At 41.8% G+C, this 19,351-nt stretch overlaps 1 protein-coding gene across 1 annotated transcript; it reads left to right on the top strand.

Annotated features, from left to right (window-relative positions):
* Nucleotides 1-1,736: 1,736 nt before the first annotated feature.
* Nucleotides 1,737-13,133, top strand: ccdc92ba (coiled-coil domain containing 92Ba; the record flags this gene model as incomplete). Its single annotated transcript, XM_080508679.1, has 3 exons — nucleotides 1,737-1,869; nucleotides 7,483-7,530; nucleotides 12,415-13,133. The coding sequence occupies 3 exons, from the start codon at nucleotides 1,737-1,739 to the stop codon at nucleotides 13,131-13,133; spliced, it is 900 nt and encodes a 299-aa protein (XP_080364805.1).
* Between the last annotated feature and the right edge of the window lie 6,218 nt (nucleotides 13,134-19,351).

Raw genomic sequence — 19,351 nt, 5'->3', positions numbered from 1 at the left:
TATTAATTTACTTAATTACCAGCAATCACAAACACCAGATTGGTAAAGGATTAACTAGCATTTCTGAGTACTTGCGGTTAGAGAGACTATTTGTTCAAGATGTAATTTCACTTTGTCCATCATGTAATCTCTACATTTACACTGCCCTTGAATGGGCCCACACATGAAACCCTTTGATCCAGATTTGTGGTCAGTATCTTAAAAAATTCCAGCTTTATATTAATATCTGTTTGCAAAATAAATGATCTTTGAATGTAAATACATCAAATCTTTATATATGTAATCATTAGTTAGTCCAAGTACTTTGACAAGTGAACTTAAATGGTGCTTCAGATGAAAACGTCTGAAATGTATCGTGTATTGGGAATCCGCTTATGTTTAGCTGTTTGATGAGATGGTTTCATGGTTTAATTTAGTGTTGAACCCATTAGTATGTATGTTGATTGAGTTATGAGTTATTAGAGGATATCTTTGATCCATATGTGAAGAAGGACTGTAGAGATCCAGTAGCTCTGTCCATGGTGCTGGAGTCAAATCGATTCATCCATCAGTCCACTTTATTTGTGCATCTTTGACTGTGGCTGTTAAATGTCATTTGAACAAACGTAAACATGTCCTTTCTGTGCCATCGCAGTTGAGGTCAATGTTGTTCTTTGTGACAGAGCGACAATTAAAATGTTTCACACAGTTGAATACGGGTGAACCCGGTTCCACCCTGGATGAGTTGTCAATGATGACCCTTCAATCAATTTTAACATTATCTTTTAGTTTTACGCACCATGTAGTTTTTTCTTCTTATTATTATTTTGTGCACTCCCTGAGATTCAGCCTGGACGCGTCGCAGCGCGTTGACGCACAGACGCACGGTGGCTTCGGGATGGGCCGGGTCCCTCCCTCCAATCACATTACGCTCGAACTCCGTCGTACGACGTTCTCGCGTGTTCTAATCGCGGGGGCTTGTTTTCATCACTCCTCCTCCTCCTCCTCCTCCAGCTCGTCCATCCATCCAGCAGCTCCCAGTCTGTCTGTTGGCGACAGACAGGAAGATGCGCACCCTCAACCTGGAGTGCGCAATTTCGGCTCCGATCGCGTCCTCCTCCGGCTGATGCTTGACGCAGATGTTGCAAGCGATTTTCTCGGAGGACGGGTTGACAATTTTTTTTTTTTTTTACCCTCCAGCCTCTTCCTCTTCTTCCTCCTCCTCCTCCATTCAAACGGCGTCACACGCGTCCGAGAGGCGCTTCATCGCTCTGGAAAAAGACGCGTCTGAGTGAATTCTGCAGCCGACAGCGTTCCGATCAGCTCAGAGGGGCAGAATGCACCGACCCCAGGATGTTTTTATAACGAATCACACCTCTTCCTTTTTTTCCTACTTGACAGCAATTTAGAGGTAAGAAAAAAAACTACTTAAATAGACTTTTCTTACAGTCGAACGCAAAGCTCGCCGAGGCTATTGATCGGGCTGCAATCTTGACAGGATGTGCGTGGTTTGTGCTTTTATTTTTTTCTGCTGATTTCTCTGCTCATCAATACCTTATTTATAGCATCAACATGACCTCAATTCAGAATAAGCGCTTCTCTCAGTGGCTGACTTGAGCAATGCTTACTGGCGTTATCTGAAACTTATAATAGACGGGCTCTGTTCGAAGAGAGATGGGTGCTTGTGGAGTGAAACACCACGAGCCGGTCCCATCCATCCCTCTGACTCTGCTCCCTCTGTTTCTCCAGCCTCCGCCATGGGGGATGAGAGCCGCCTGCCTCGGCAGATCGAGAGCGTGGAGAGGAGCGTGGTCTTCCTCCGACAGGAGCACCTCACTTTGCTCCACGGCCTCCACCTGGAGATCCTCTCGCTGCAGAAACGATGCTCAGGTGAGGGGAACACTGCTGTTGTGTGCGTGCGTGTGCGTGTGTGTGTGTGTGTGTGTGTGTGTGTGTGTGTGTGTGTGTGTGTGTGTGTGTGTGTGTGTGTGTGTGTGTGTGTGTGCGTGTGTGTGTGTGTGTGAGAGAGAGAGCGAGAGAGAGAACTTTAGTGACCCCAAAGGACCGACCAACGAAATGTTTTCCTTTTTACTAATGCATGGACTGCTGAGCTGAGGGCAAGAATGAAAAGTAAGCAGTGCATATACTGCCTTGTGCTGGAGTTGTCTATCTATCCATCTGGAGAAGCATTATTCAGGCTAATCCTCTTTTGTCATCACTTGCCAAATTTGTAGCTGTTCATTAATCAGCATGGACTCCTATCATTGACCTTTTGACCTCAGAGAAAGGATTTACAAAGAGTTTGAATAAGCTTAGCAGACTGGAATGAACACCATCCATCTGCCTTTTGTACATGCTTTTTTTTTTTTTTTTTTTTTCCGGCTTCATAAAAATCCATTAAGCCTGCACTCAGATCTTCTCTCCAGGTAGAGCTTCATTTCAGATGATTACACTTTGTGTTGAACCACAACACTACATTCTCCACTACATAATGCACTTTTGTGATTCTTCGATTGTAATTGTGTGTGCTTTCCTCATTGTTCATCAAACGCGAGTGTGCAGCATCCATCAGTGCCAGACAAGAGCTCCACGGTGATGTCATACTATGATTCCTGTAGATTGCATCATTTCCTCTTCAGGGCCTAATGGATATGGCTTCCATTTAATCAAACATGCACATGTGTGTGTGAGATCACACACATGCTGGGTTTTTGCTAATCCCCACGAGGATTGCCTGTTTAATTTCATTGACACACTCGAGGAGCTCGTCTCTCCATCACTGACCTCTACTCCCACTCTAACCTAAGCCTCCTAATAAGTAACTTAACCCCCCCCCACCCCAGAAAAAGGCCCTGAAATGAATCAGCTCTGACTGGAAGATAAATCCAGCTATCTAGCAACCAAACACACATCTATTGGTTTGTTGTAGACACACAATAAATCCCCAGAAAGATACACAGACAGATATCCGTCATAGTTAATCCATAGATTTTATGGCTTTAGTAATCCATATGAAGAGGATTGTGTGGTGCATGAACAGGATGGGGGGGGGCGGGGTGTTCTATCTGGGTGTGTGACAGAGGACGGTGGGGGGGTTTCAGAGTCAGCTGTTAAAAATGACTTCCTCCACCCTCCTGTAGTTCCCCTGCACTGTCACATCTGCTCAGTCCCGCTGTGTGTGGCAGTGACACAGAGACACTACTCCCTCCTTTGTACATTCACTTTTCCCTTTTCTTTCTCCCTCCTTGACGCTTCCTAGTGTAATTTACACTGTACTTCTGCACATCGTTTTGGTCAAAGTGGAGCGACAGTTGTATTTGTGTTGTGTGTCTTGAAAAAAAACAAAAACCCAACAAGATAATACATTTAAATAAATAAAATAGGTACTTGATGTGGAGCTTCAATTGACCTTTGGCTAAGCCCCGCCTTCGAACGCCCACAAACCAATGGCATTCAACTGCCATCTGCCCAGACAAGGATAAACGTTCTCATTAGCGCTGGTGACACTTTTGTTGTTTTCTGTCCTATTTAAGTAATTTAAGACACAAAAAGGGTTGGATGTTAATGCATTTAATCCAAAGTTGAAGATGAAAAAAGAAAAAGTCAGAAAACGCACATGAACAAATGCATAGAAGTTAGAATGTAAACAAACCAAAACATAAATGAGACATAAAACACAAGCCACCACAAACAACAAAGGAAGTTTAAAAAAAATAAAGAATATTTCTTATGAAATTTTGTGTAGGCCACTTGCATTTTTTGTTTTTCACAAAAAATCCCATCCGCTTTGTCAAGCATATTTTTTGCGATTTTTTTTTCTTTTTTGCGGAAATTCTTTCCCGAATTGTGAACAAATGTTATAGCACACTATTCTCAAATTTATTTGCATGTTTTGAGTCGCTTTTTGAAAAAATACATAGACGTGCTACCAACCACTCTAAAAATCCGGTGGTGGAAGAAAAATAATAATAAAAAAAAAGAATTGGTGCCTAATACAGTAACATTTGCACCTTGAATCTTAAAGAGGAAGACATGCAAAATAAAAATAACAAATAAACCAAACACAGAATATTTGATACCTAAAAAAATGACATTATGTCACATTCACATTCTACAGTCGACGTTACTAGAGAGATGTTACTGAGGCCATAAGTTCAGGAAGCTGTCCAAATGTAAATGAGGCTGGAAAACTGGTTATACGCTAATGCAGCTTGTAGGAAGGATCAGTGTTTGCTGCCAGCTCACGATTACATCGTCTGTAAGGTTACTGCAAGGTTGAGTCCAAAATGTTTCGTGCGCGTTAGTTCTGCGTTTGGAGCGTCGACGTCTTTCCTCATCAAACCACCTTCTCCTCTGTCTCATTGAATAAATGACAAAGTCACACTTTTAAAACTCATTATGTGTTTATTTGGTGTCACAGGAAATAAATTGGGAGCATGTGACTTCTTTTGCCCTTGAAGATCATCTTTGCAGCCTTTCAAGGTTGCACCACTGAAATAATAAACCTTGAATACGCAATTAAGCTGCAAAGGAGATAAGCCTGAGATATGTGAGGTTACGCCGTGCAGACGGCCTCAACTTTCACTGTTTCCGGAAATATTTGTCACAATGGGGGTTCCTGTGGTGAGATGAACTTCCGTGAATCCGTCTGGCAGTAGCAGGGGAGGATAATACCTGGAACTGGGAGCTCTCCAGGTCTCCCTCGTTTGGCAGCCACAGTTTAATACTACAGGTGCATCCAGCAATCGCAAAAATTGTGTCTCAGTGGAGCTGCTCCCTATCGCCTTTCCTTCCTCCCTTCTTTTCTCTCTCTATGTGTGTCGTCCTCCTCATGTGTCTGCCTCTCCTCATGCCAGCTGCATGGGTGGGCGTGTTGCGCTGACTGCAGAGGGAAAAAAGAAAGGGTGTGACAGGGGGAGCAAGAAGAGGAGGAATGCAGTCGACAACTAACACGCATCGCTCCAGTTTGTCCTGAATCACCATAACGCACAGAAAAATCTTCCCTTTGGAAAATCCTCTCATATTCACCGTTCATTATGTTGGACACTGATAGCAGTATATTCTTAGTTGGGAGGCAATAAATCTCCACTTGTGTCATATACTTTGGTTGGAGGAGCATTAGAATGATCTTTGATTTTAGGTAGACGTCTTTGACGTAAAGCAGGAGTGTTAAACATGAATCCCATGAGCCACAACCAGGCCAGAGGGACTAATCTGGACCAGATAATGACCCCTGTACACTCTTAAAATCTCAAAGAAGACATTAAACTGCAATTCCCTGATAAAAAGCAAACGCCGTTTCTCATTTGTCCTCTTCAAAACTCACCTTTTCTTAATAAATAAATAAAACAGCAGTCATAAGTTAAGACCGCTATTCTTAAGAAAGACGTCTTGTTCCCCCTCGCATAGCAACGCGTTGCAAACTGCATATTTAGTATCCAAAAGAGACACTTTGAAATAATTGCAGGCGACTGAGATAACTCAGTCAGGCACCAAGAGAACAAAGTTGTTCGTCTTGGCTCACAACAACACAAGGTAATCCTTTGTGATGCGTCAGAATGCGGTTTGATGAGGTCATCAGTGGTGCGCCGTGAACATCTCAGGACCTCTGATGCAGGTATTAGTTTATCAGGTTATTTGTTGATCTCATAACGACATTTACAGATATTACGTTATCATATTAATATCGGTCGGGAATGATCAGGCATCCTGAGTCATTACATAACATTCAAACCCAGAATGAATAGCGGATGGTGGTAACACCTATATTAATCCAGTAGTATATTAGAATGAAAGCTATACTGTGGTGTTGAGTTTGTGGGAACACACTGTAAAAAAAACAAAAAAAACAATCACACATTTCATCTGGATAAAAACAGTGTAATCAGGATGGCAGTACACAGCTTGAACTAAAACGAATTTGAATAGGACTGAGAAAGATGCAAAAGCAAATCCACATAAACGTGCGTGACTGTGCTGAGCAAGCTGAATGTGCGGATTTCCCCCGAGGCTTTGAGGGACCATCAAGATGACTGACAGGCCTGACAACACCAGCAGTCTTTCCCCCTTCACCGTCACTTCCTCCTCTAATGTGGTCTCATGACTGTACTGCAGAGTGGCCAGACACTAATATGGCATCAAATTGTCTATGAATACAACAGTGGTAGTAGGTACAATAATAATGATGATAATAAAAAAAAAAAGTGTAATGATCTTGGCGAGATCCCATGAGTCCCACCAATCATCACCCCTGCTGCTTCCCACTCCGTGACAAAGTGAAACGGCCTTGATCAAAAAGGGTTTGATCATCTAAACGTGACACATACAAGCCGCCGAATGTCCAGCGTCTCTATACCGTCTGTCTTTTTATGGCACTGGTGAAATGCATTCCCTAATGTAGGACATAAAAACCCATCTGCACTGTCACAGGGATTATTGCAGCATTTTTACGAGGGACGCAGTATGCAACCGACTTGAAACTGCTGCAGAAGCCAGTCAAGGAAATGTATTTTTCTCAGGGGGGCTTTGGTGAAAACTGCAGATTCATATATAGATTTGCGTGAAACGAAAAGACTACATTTCACTCCTTTTTTTTTTTCGTGGTTTTGAATGACCCGACTTACTACTAACCATGAAAAGAGCCGGACATATAGAGAGGCCTCGTCAGCATTAAATCTAAATATAATTATGTTGTGTTAGTCAGCACATGTTTAAGTGCTCTCATAAATACACAGCGCAGCTTTCAAGCTGCCTCCTTTAATTGGAAACTACTTCCTCGGAGAAAACAACTAGGTGGGAGGATTCTATAAATGACAACATGTCAAGACAGACAAACAGAATGAGTGAAGCTGTTCTTATGCTAACAACATCGATTATGCCGTGTTTAATTCACAAGAACAGATCTAATGGTGGCGAATCAAGAAACACTGAGTTATACTAACAACAAATGGGAAGTTGCACCCTTAACTCGCCTTCCTGAAATCATCACTGTTGGCATATGTTCTTTAAAGCTTGGGATTTATAACATGACGCCACCAGACAGCAGGTTATAGATGATTTTCGAAAAATAGCTGAGATTACGTTGCTTAGCATTGAGCATTTCACTCAGATTATTTGGGTTTCTTTTTGTTTGTTTTGCACTTCTACTTGAACCACATTGCTGCACTGCTATGTTTATCTAATTGGATCCAGTGAGTAATGCTAATATGTCTATACAGCCTCTGTAACAGATGATCCCCCCCCCCCCCCCCCCGGTCTGTGACTGCAGCAGGACACCGTTGGTCTCCTCAGTCTTTGATGTAAAGTTTCAGATTTTGTTTAATAAATTATGCATGTGATAAAAATGTGCCAGTGACTGCATCAGGCATCTGTTTTGCTCACCAGCAGCAGAAAACAGACAAAAGTGCGTATACAGTGCTACTGTGTACCTATATTCAACCTCAAATCATTTCTTTCTCTGTGACACTTCTTTAATTTACATTTTTGTCTTTCGTTTTTTTTCAGAGTTGACGAGTGAGTTGAGGGTGAAGCCCCCCGGCAGGAGCCACATTGGTACGGTAAACTTCCTGACATGACACATCTGATTTTCTTCATTAGTGTGCTCTCTAAATTATCTCTTTCTTTCTACGTTTGTGCGGGAGTTTTTTGTGGTGTTTTTTTTTGTGCCAGATTAAGTTTTGAAGACACAATGGGCCCGTTCAGACCGGTGAACGGACAACTCGTCCACGACTATTTTTTCAGCATTATTGATTTGAGGGATTGGATTTCAAAGTATATTTGACATACGAATGAGCCGCGGGGCTCCTACAGCAGAGACGTTACGTGATAAGCATGATTAAAATATGACTGATACAGTCATTAGCGAGCTGGAATAACGTGCATGTGCAACACAGTGCCGAAGTTTTGGGGGCCATCATGTGTGCAAAGAAAACCATTCTTCGGGAGAAACTAAGGCATATGATGCTATACTAAATATATATGGACATATACTAGATATGTGAAAAAAAATCTAAAATATCAATTAGAAATGAGAAATGGTAAAAGTACATTGTACAAGATTTATTTTCTCCCCAAAAAACTGTGAGGGTTACAGTTTTGTGGACGAGTTGTCCTACGGTCGTTCAAACCTGGCGTTAACATGCATTGTAGCGCTCCTTTTTTTAACCGATGAGGTTTTGTCACGTGAAACGTTGTCACGTAAATGGAGCCTCGGGCTAAACATTTGCGATCGGATTGTGTTACTACCTCTACGTCACTTCTGCCAAAACGGCATGGTTACGACATAAGAAGTGTCTCTGACCACCCTGGGAAGTGGTTTGAGAGAAAGTGCTTTGGTGCCTGTCCACACTTGTCTTCAAGCGCTCGCCACATGAAATCAGATTACCGGAAACGCACGCTAAAGACAGGTGTGAACGGGCCCAGAAGACAAACACGTGTTTACGTGCCATTATCCTGTGTGAATTCAGTGTTCTTCGGCCACAAGGGGGGCTCACAGTGAAGGTACAAACACAGATACGAAGGCCCATGGCGTTTTATTTGTGGCGTCTGCATGCAGGAACTGGGAGACGGGCACCATTTTGTCACAGCAAAATTATAACCAGAGGAGAACGGGAGCGCTCAAAAGTGTGTGGAGCCGAGGGAGGAGTCGTGCCTGGCTGCATTACTCAGCCATTAGATCCCATCTCCTTTTTCCAGGACAGGTTATCCCCTGATCCGTCAATACCAGCTCAGCCCTCTGTTCTCCTTCCAACCCCGGACAAATTGATCCCTCCTCGTTTTCTTTTCCTGCTCTCGTTTTTCCTCGAGGTCCCGGTGGAGGTGTCCGCTTACAGACTTTGCTGAAAACCAAAGAGATATAGTGCCGGGGAAAGAGGTGGAAGGAGAGAAGTAGCAGGAGGTGGGGAGGAGTGTGATTAAGGAAAAGACAGGGCGTCTGACTGCAGTCAGCTGCAGATGTGGAGGACAGTAGAGGCTTATAAAGAGGTATGAAGCTCTTATTTGGTAGTTTTTAGTTGGCGAATGAGCTTATCATCCCTCTCAAGAGTCATCCGAGAAAGGAAAGAGAGTTTTATATATATATATATAGCATGTGATGTGTTGGGGAGAAGTGTGTTGGGTCCATTTAACTCACCTTCATCTTTACAGTAGAGAGTAATTTAGGTTGATAGTCAGAATTCGTTTTTTGTTTTTTTTTTATTAGGAAACCTAATTTCACTGTTCAATTCAACTCAACTTTAGTTATAGTGTGCCAAATACAACTGTCATTTTAAGGCACTTTTGCAGATAAAACTTCACCCATTGGCAATAAAAAGCAGAATAAGTAAGGTGTGTTAATTTCTCATTGTACCTGTTACACTCGTGCTTTTGCACTATAGCTCAATATATAATTTGGATTTTTCTTCATTGCATTCACATTCATAAAACAAATAGTTTCAGTAGTTTCAAACTTTACAATATTTCGTGGCATTGAAAAAGTAACAAAAGACAACCTTGGAAAAGAAAGCCTCTTACCCCTGTCGTCAGAGACACATTCTGATTTAATTTACTGTAATTAAAAATAAAAACACAGTGTGAAAAAAAAGTTAAACAAAGCAATAAATGAACCAATGCTTGAAAAGGAGCAAGAAGATGTATATATTTATAGAATTCCTAACCTCCTTCTCACAATTCACATATCCGTTAACTAGGAAACCTTAATTATGAGTTATTCAAAATAAATATCCAATGCAATCCGTCAACTTAACTCCTCTTTGTTTTGGTACATTCCCTAAACGATCCTCCTATACTGTACTTCTTTTTAAAGTGTTCAATTGTAGTGCTTCCCTTCAACTCCTCATCTGCCTCTGGGATTCTACCAAACCCCCATCATCCACCGGGGTTCTCCTCCCAGAAAGATTTGTGCAGGCAGGAGGGTCAGAGCCGGCCTCTGAGGGTGTAATCTCCCTCTCCAGCTCCAGCTCAGTCAGCCTGCAGGCCACTGCAGAGTCAGGGCTTTTTTATCCATAACTTACTCTCCTCCGGGGAATATTGCCGGAAGGAAAGAGGACAAAGGTTGTCCGCAGGAATAAAATAAAAACACAAAGGAAAATAAGGCAGGACACTGTGGGAAAGCTGACCTCGGTGCAGGCGAGCAGAAAAGACCTCAGGTAGGACTCCGCAGCGCTGTGGGGGAACATTCTCTGTTACTGCTCCATGGATCTATTTTAATGAGCGAATATAAGGACTCTACAAAGGCTTACGGTGCAGACTTAAATGTGCACCGATATTAAGAAGTAAAGCGGGTTTGAACTCCAAACAGCATTTCTCACTGATCTGCACTGTCTGGTTCCTTCTCACTTCCTGCACTCCACCCACTGCATATGAATACTGCAAACGACCGTCAGTCAGCCGGCGCTGTGTGGAGACGCTCAGCAGATCACAGAAGATCACATATTAGAAATACCATATGACATGGGAACCCGGGTACCTTCATCTTATATGAAGAAAACTGAACTTACATATACACAGATAGTCTCTACATTCTAATGATCAAACTCGACTCTTTCTTTGCCGATATGGATTGCATGCAGTGTATTAGGAACAAAAGGATGCCGCATCGTTTGATGGAAATGAAAGCTATAAGCCTAAAGAGGGCTACATTCAAGCATTCCCACCATGATGTGTCACTCTGTCGATGCTCATCCCGTTCCTCTTTGCACAAACAAAGTAGATGGACTTCTTTTGTCGAGACCAAGTACATCATAATGCTCTTATTCGTCACATTTACCTCAGCAAAATGCAAAACTCATGAAATATTTGTCAGAAAAGCTGTGGTGGAAACAAATGGCCTCTAACTTTTCAAGCCATTTTTTTCTTTTTCTTTAGATGATCTCATTTTTTGCGCCTCAAATTAATTTTAAAAACCAGCAGATTATCAGGACGTGGCAACGCAGAAAGACAGACACTCACACCTACTGGCAATTTAGAGACAGAATGTTTCTATCAAATGATACTTATGGACTTTGGGAGTAATTTGAAATGGAGAAAAATGCAACCACCACACGAAAGTGCTCCATCCCTGGTTTCAGACAAGAGATATACGGGGCAAGAGTGCTTAGCACTATAGCATTGTGCTTATTCCAAAAACCTCACACATGTTAAGTTTGCCAAGCTTGTCACATAGTGTCTCTGTGAATCAGGATCATGAATCTGCAAATGCAGCTTCATGAAAATTATTGACTAATTCCATCCTTTTGAAGGAAACAGATTTTGGAGATATTGTCAACAACCACCTGGACCAACTTCAAATTCACTGTGCTGTTTTCTGCGTTACAAATCATCCTTGTCAGATTTTGAGAGGAAACTGGAAATTATCCAGATTGTTGCTTCTTTTCATGGGGGGGGCCTTGTTAGCTGCTGTCATCGTCTCCTCACACAAATATGATCGGAACAATCTCTGACTCATGCTTTCTGTGTGAACAATCAGTGCGGTGAAAGTCAAACAAAGGCTCAGCTTCACTCCACAGAAGAGATAACTGCACTGCATCATGGGATATGTATTTTCTGCTGTAAGTGCAGATTTTTGTCACACATGACAGGCAACTGTGGAAATCCTTCTGACACAGTAAGCAAAGCTTCTCCACAAGCAGTCTGAACAAAACATGTGGTCTCCATGTATTTGAACAGGAACGTGGGGTTGTCAGCTATCATGCAGCATTCATTCGTATGTGCAAATGGCCCGCGCTTTCGTCACGTGTCACCTATGGACCCGATGAGTCTGCGTTGTCCACACTGCGTTCACGTGAGCGCAGCTATATATGCTCAGCTAATGTAGAGACTCTAGTGAAGCCACATTTATCATGGAAGGGATATGAACATAAAAAAATGTACATAAAATGAGCCAGTCGAAGGAACCCTCGTAGTATTTCAATGCACTTTTCTCGGAATGACATGCAAAGGTGGTGCACAATGCACTATTTGTCATCATTTGTATTAAACCAATGCATTATTATTATTACTATTAGTAGTAGTAGTAGTAGAAGTAGTCGTAGTGGTAGTAATGGTCAGATGTCAGAAAAGAATGGACCGACTCCGGCACCAATGAAGGTGACGTCTCCGTCAGTCGCTCATCCACGGATTCCGCTTGCAAACACCAGCCAAATGAAATGATAATCACTAATTCAGAATGGATGTGTAGGTTTGCTTGAACTTTTTTCCATATCTTCAAAAAGAAAAATTGACGAATAGAACAACGAGCCAGTCTTTTGAATAGCTCCTTGAAAGGAAAGGGCTGCTGAAGAGCCGGCGCCATTCAACAGGCGGTGGGGATAAGAAGTATACCCATCTCCCAATCGAACGCAGAACCTTTTCCTTTCCTCATGCTCCACCCTGCATGTAGCAATATGACTCTCAGTGCTTCCAATCAACATTTGCCTTTCTGCTCTTTGTGTGTGTCAGAGCTGCAGGAAGAAGAGGAGCGACTGGAGACGCGCTGCCGGGACATGGAAAACTACCTGTCGGAGCAGGAGTGCACTTTAGGTGAGATTCGTAAGGAGCTGAGCCACAAGGGGGCCTTGGTGGGGGCCCTGAGAGCCAACCTCAAGGAAAAGGAGCGCCATTTTCTGGAGGAGCTCAAACGCCGCAGCCACTGTTCCACCGTCCTCAACACGGAGCTGCAGAAGCAAACGGAGGCGGCGGCGTACCTCTCCTTCCAGCTGCACGCCGCCAGGCAGAAGCTGCACCACCAGCGGATGCAGCAGAGGCAGGGCCTCCTCGCCAGAGCCAACGGTCAGGGGGCCCAGTACGGCGCCGAGCAGAACTGCCTGTCGGCTCAGACGCCGTCTGGAGCCTCGCCCTCGTCTCCCGTGGTTAAACCCAAGCGCAAGAACGTCCGCGCGTCCTCGAGAGTGGAGCGTTCCAGAGAGTGCGTGCCTCTGGAGAAGGTGTTGGGCCCCGCGGAGCCCACGGCCATGCCGGACCCCGCCCTCTTCCTCCACCCTCGCAGGCACAGAGCTCGTCCCAGGCACAGCGCCGCACAGAGACCGCCTCCACTGGGCCTGGAGAGAGGGGATGGGGAGGAGGGAGGAGGGGAGGGGCCCGTGGAGCCCCAGGAGGGAGCTGCCAGGCTGGTGTCCTCCGCAGCGGCGCCCTCTGCTGCCGAGACCAAGGCAGAGTAACGACCACTGTGACAAGTGCTTTTCAACACTGTATAAATATCTCCTGTCAGACTGTTATTCTGCACCTTGACTGAGCTCGTGCGAGACTCGTTTTAGCTATTTACCTGTATTACACCCACCATAGACACTTTTTTATTATATACTTTGATATAACTTTAAATAACAAAGTCAGTACACCTGGAGTGAGTCTGAAATTAGAACGGGTTGTTTTACACTGCTGTCCAACGTCCAGGGCCTTGTTTCAGAGGGTTGATTTACGGCAGTGGTGCGTTTGAGCAGCCATTTAAAGACCGTGAGCCCAGTTGTGTGACCCAACCAACTGTGACCTTTCAAGGCCAACCATATATTGCCCCATGTGGCCACGCGTTTGTGTCGCTCCCATCGGAGTCACAGCTGAAAATACCAGAGCTTGCGGGAGCACACTTGGAACCACTTTATCCATCAAACGTAACTGTTAATATTACAATTTACTATTGACGCCAAGAAAATACAAGTATGTGATTGATTTGGAGATGATTTATTTGTTTGATATTTTTAGTCTGATTTCCTCCGCGTTTTTAAAATTTTGTAAACGGGACACAGTAAATTACAGAAACTTCTTTTAAATCACTGTATTATTTGACTCTGGCAGCATCAATGAAGCCTCCATTGGCTTTATCTGCTAAAGAAAGAATTCCAAATAGCTATTCCTCTCTTATCTACTGCTCCTCATATAATGGAAATTAATGTATTCACTTAGTTTTAGTCGGTAAATTCTGCTACTCTTATGATAATATCATTAGTGGTTAAAGAAATGTAACTATATGACATACTTTACCATAAAGTGACAAAATCAGCTAAATTGAACAAGTAGTGACATTATATCTGTAAATTAATCTGAAAGCAATAAAAATAGATGACTAGAATAAAAACATTTTTAGATGATGACCAGAGATAATCACGGACAGGATCCTAATAGCAGATGATTAAAAGTTACCTGTCGTCATCATCCTGCACCACAGTTCAACGGTAATGATAAAATCTTTTTTTTAAAAACAAACAAAAAAAACAGTCAATCACATTGTGAGATTTATTCATATTTTTCCACTGTGATTTTCTTAGATCAATGCAATTCGATAGAATTGAGTACATCAAAAATGTGTCCAAGTACAGTTGCATTAACCCTCCTGATAAAGGAGCAATAACCCAATTTAACCCACTCTATAATGGATTTATTGTCCATAATGATAATATATAGGCTAGTTCAGAGTGTTTATTACCTGAGGTTTGTTCAGTTATGTATATCTCAAACATCAAACAAAGAAGAAGATGATTAAAGGTTCATCATTTAAAAAACAACAACAACAGGATATAGACAGAAATCATTAGAATCATATCCCTCACATATCATTGACACCAGCATATCACTCACATTTGTAAAAGGGCCCTTACTATGCTCATGCTTTTTAAAATACTCTCCAATTCTACAAGAAAAATTTCTCTTTAGAAGCCTGTTTGTAATTTGACACCTGCCTCACGTTGTTCCCTGGTGTTGCTGTGTCAATGACCGTATTTGGAAATTCATGATGTGCTGAAATCAGTTGGTGGAAACATAGTCACAGCAGTCAGGAGTTTTCTTTTTTTAATAGGATTTACTGATGTGATTTCACATTTGTACTTCTCATAACCAAACAACATAACCAAACAAGCTTCTCGTCAATATATTAGTCATTCGTCCCCAGGACTTCCTCAGTAAGAATACTAGTAGTAATACTATTGTTGTGAAGCAACACTGTGACCACGAATCCATATGAGCATCCCACTTGAATTTAAGACCGAAAAGACAGAACAAATCACAAGGCCTCTCAAAAATATATCCCATTTTGCAATCACATTTTCCAATTTCCTTTTTCATTATCTGAAGATGAAATGGCAAAAAATGGTAATAAATAACTTTTCAATGATTTTATTCACATTCATTGCAATTTGCCATTTTCATCAGTGCCTGTTTTAGGGAGTTAGACAGCTTTATTGTAAAGTTTGCCTCTTGGGCAAAGCAAAACAAAGGATACGTTTCAATATGCGGTGATTCACCGCGGTACAAGCTTTTTCTTTGTAGTGACTGCTTATTTGTACAAGGGAAGTCGCATTCAGGTGATAAGAATGAAATGGACCATGCGTTTCACTCAGGTGGGGTTTGCATACCAAACACACATATACATATATATTGACACTCGCAGACGACAGCGACGTCAATTCATTTGTGTTTGATGTTTCTTTTCACCTCAGGAAAAATCGTAGGGAGGTTTTTGCTGCAGTTTCCGGGTATATTCAACGAACAGTCCATCTGCAGTGCGTCCTTTTTTTCCTCCATTTTCACACATTTTACAAACTCAAGTTACAAGTAGTTGCGTTTCAAATGTGCACGCAAGACAGTGACAGCATTTTGAAGGAGGAGAAGACAGCAGAGAGCTGTGTGTGTGTCCTCTGTTATCAAAACACACACATGGAGGCCTCTTGTGTAACGAGAAATGCATGGCATTAAGAAAGCAGCAGAATAAACATCAAACAATCACTTCAGATGACAATAGTATCTAAACGGTACCAAAACTGTGGAAGTATGAAGGTGTTTTATTTTACAGACACTTTTATATGCCTCCATGTTTGGGTCTTCCTTATAAAATGTAGATGTTTTATTAAAGTTTTGTTAGTGTTTGCTTTTTTTTTTTTTTTTACTTGAGCTACTACTTCACTGAGCATCAGAAGCTGCAGTTTCATTGTAATTAGTTGCTGCGAGGCTCTTCAGGATGAAATGTTTATGTTTTTGGACTATATCATCATAAAGCAATATGTTTATATGTTAGTAGTCGGCCAGGTCTGCCGGTTTAAGGACACTTGAACAGTGAAAGTGAATTTTATGATTGTTTGTATTTTGTATTTCTTCTGACTCAACTGGAAGTTTTGCTAAATATTTTACTCGACTGTCTAATGCCGGGGTTTTCAATGTGTGGGAGCATGAGCTCCCGACTCACACACCTTCGACCACATTGTGTGGAATCCCCATGATTCTTACAAGTCACCTGCTTCGTCTCACACCAAATGGTCCAATGTTGGACTCTCCTTCGTTTCTGGCACTGTGGGATCTTTATTTCCATCTGCTATGTAGATGGAAACAGCTGATATTGAGCAACCGTTTCACTTGTAACTTACGTATCATTTTTCACATATATTTCAGATTAATCCTCATTATATTCACAATAATTTTGTTCTAAAATGTGTTTTTAATCCAATTCAAGCATTCAGACAAAAAGCATTAATAAAGCAGAAAGGAATCCCTATGACCCCCAGATGTTTCCTAAACCACAGTGGAGGTCTGTCCCACACTTCGTAAACCACTGGCCTAGTAGATTGTGATATTTTACAGCTTTGGAGTTTCCTTAATGGATCCATTATAGTTTAAAGGTCCCATATTATACAGTTTTTCAATAGGTTCCCGCAGGTGTCAGAGGTCCAACAACATTGTATTCAGTGTATTTGCCTAAAAACCAGCCTTGGTCCTGAATTTCAGAAAGTCTAAAAGTCCGTCTTGTGAGCTCCACCGAGAACAGGCTATTTCTGTGTCTGCACCTTTAAATGCTAATGATCTGCATCTGTTTTCTGGTAGCATTTGCATGGAGAAAAACTGGTGCCTGCTCGTAATTTTAGAGTGCAAAGCCCATCTACCGGTGGGAGGGTGAAAGCGAGTACCAACTACCAGTGGTCATTTCCCCACATGATGTCATGAAGGGGAAATCTCTGCCTCACCTGTATGAGCACACAGTCACTAAAAGGTGGGGCAAGCATATGAGGGAGATGACAGACTTTCTTCATTTCTGGGGCCTCATACGCAGGCTATCAGGACATACATTACAGTTCAAAAGCCATCACAGAGTGAGATTTGCATAATATGGAACCTTTGATGGGAGACATATCCAAGGGAGGAATTCACTGATGTGCTGGATGGCAAGTATTGTCAGGCAAATACATGTATTATAAGAAAATACCCGAAATCTGTCTTTGTTTTTCACACACTGCAACTGCAATGCGGGTTTTCATTCACCTCTGCCGGCGTGCTGCTAGCATGAATTCTGTGCACTATTCTTCCTCCAGTTTCACCAGGCTGTTGGTGAGATGAGTAAAACGATCTTACTTAAAATATGTTTCCTCTACTAGAAGGACAAATGAACTTGAGACCGTCAAAACTCCATTAATTGATCTCTCCATCCATCATCTATAACATGATGCAGCAGGTAGATCAAATTCAACCTTTAGTTCAACTTTCTTCTTTCTTGGTTCATTCTTGGTTGCAATGTGCATCTTTATCGCGTTACGTGCAATTCAGAGACTGATGACTTGTTAGCGTATTCTGAGGGGAAATGACTGATGAGCCAAAGAGCGTCACAATTGAAGAAAAAAAAACAAAGAAAGACAGCCTTAATTAAGATGTCTTCCTATGAGTATTTTAACATAAAACCGTAAACCTTCATCATTTCTACCTATTTTTTACCTTTATATCTGCTTTATACCTGCAAATGACAACATATCTGACATTAGCAGGCCAATAATAATCCCCTAATGCCTACTGAGAATGTCTTCTATCTTTCTGATATAATTCAGAAATGTATTTGTAATAAATTTCAGTCGCAGCGTCAATGTCTGTCATTTCCTTCCTGGCCGAGGTCACACACAGGTTTGTATTGAGAAGCATTTCCCTGAACAACGGAACATCTTATTTGACATGCTATTTCTGTTTGTTTGTTTTTTCGCAACAAGGCTGCGTGTGTGTGTGTGTGGTAAAGAGAGATGTTGCTTAGGGGCAATCTACCGGTTTTGCGTCTGACTGATAACCGCATTTACTGTGTGAGCTTCCTACAGTGAATTAATGTACACATGACTGGAATAAAATGAAGGGTTGTCTAGTCTGGCTGTTTCATGTAACTGTTTTTTTTTTTTTTTTTTCTAAAGAGAAAAACAAATTAGACCAACTGGAAATGGATTATACCTTCTCCAATGGGGCTTTATCTGGGGTCACAGGAGACATGGAGTCGATCCCTGGAGAAAGCACCCCGAACTACATATGTTTAAAACTGACCATGGCTACCTGAACACTTTAAAAAGAAAAAAAAAGTTTGATATTGTTCATGTATTGTTTCAAATAATTAAAAAGATTAATTTGATACTTTTAATTTTACATTTTGTACAAGCTAAATGTTAATTTAGAGAATTATATAGCTTTCTTTCCTTTCTATGATATTTCTTTCTTTCTTTCTTTTCTTTTTTGAGTGTTGGGAATGTATGGACAAGCTGGAACCAGCAGATGGCGGTAGTGCAACTTCACGGATGCCAACTGCCATTGAACCCAAGTGAAGAAGAAGGAAACCAGCCATCAGGGACAAAAAAGCTGTTGATATGAGAGAGAGAGAGAGAGAGAAACAGTCATCAGGGACGACAAGAACGATGGGAAACAATGTAGATAGATAGAACCAGCAGATGACAGGAATGCAACTTTATGGATGCAAACTGCTGTTAAACCCAAAAGAAGAAAAAGAAGAGAATTTTAAAGATTCATATTATTACAAAGCTTGTTTGTGTCTCTTGATAAAACTCCGTCATAAAACTAGAGCTTAACTTTCATTTTCCAAACTGAGACTAGTTTGAACTGTGCAGCAGAGCTCTACTTTGTTTACAATTTGAAAAGATACCATGGGTTAAAGTTAATCTTAGGTTAAGTTCATTCTTGGAGCAACTCTGCTTTATTGTCCAGATTGTAGGTCAACTGTGGCTGGCAATGCAAACAGCAGATCTGAGATAGTTAGGAATTAACACAATTATTTTTTAAACAAAAGACATTGTCACCACAGCTTGTACAGGATGGCCGTGCTCTCCCCAGCTTAAGGATGAGAAAGAGAATGATTCTTAAAAAACACTCTTAATTGATCAACTCTGGGTGCATTCTTCCTGGGAACTGCCTCCCGTGACCATTTGATTACTCCCTGTCCTTGAGGCTGGCTACAGTTTGCAGTCTCTACCTTGTTTACACATCGACAGGCTGTTGTTCTTGAGTATCAGTAAAACCAACATGGTGGACAAAACACATGGGAGTATGCAAAGCCATTGTATCTCTAACAGGGAAGCCAAAATGGCAGACTACATACAGTAGAAGAAGTCAAGTTACTATAATCTAACAATACATACACACA

This window comes from Blennius ocellaris (assembly GCF_963422515.1).
Source record: "Blennius ocellaris genome assembly, chromosome: 2".
NCBI lineage: Eukaryota > Metazoa > Chordata > Actinopteri > Blenniiformes > Blenniidae > Blennius > Blennius ocellaris.
The sequence above is the reverse complement of the archived record's forward strand: the minus strand, read 5'-3'. Positions and strand labels throughout refer to the sequence as shown.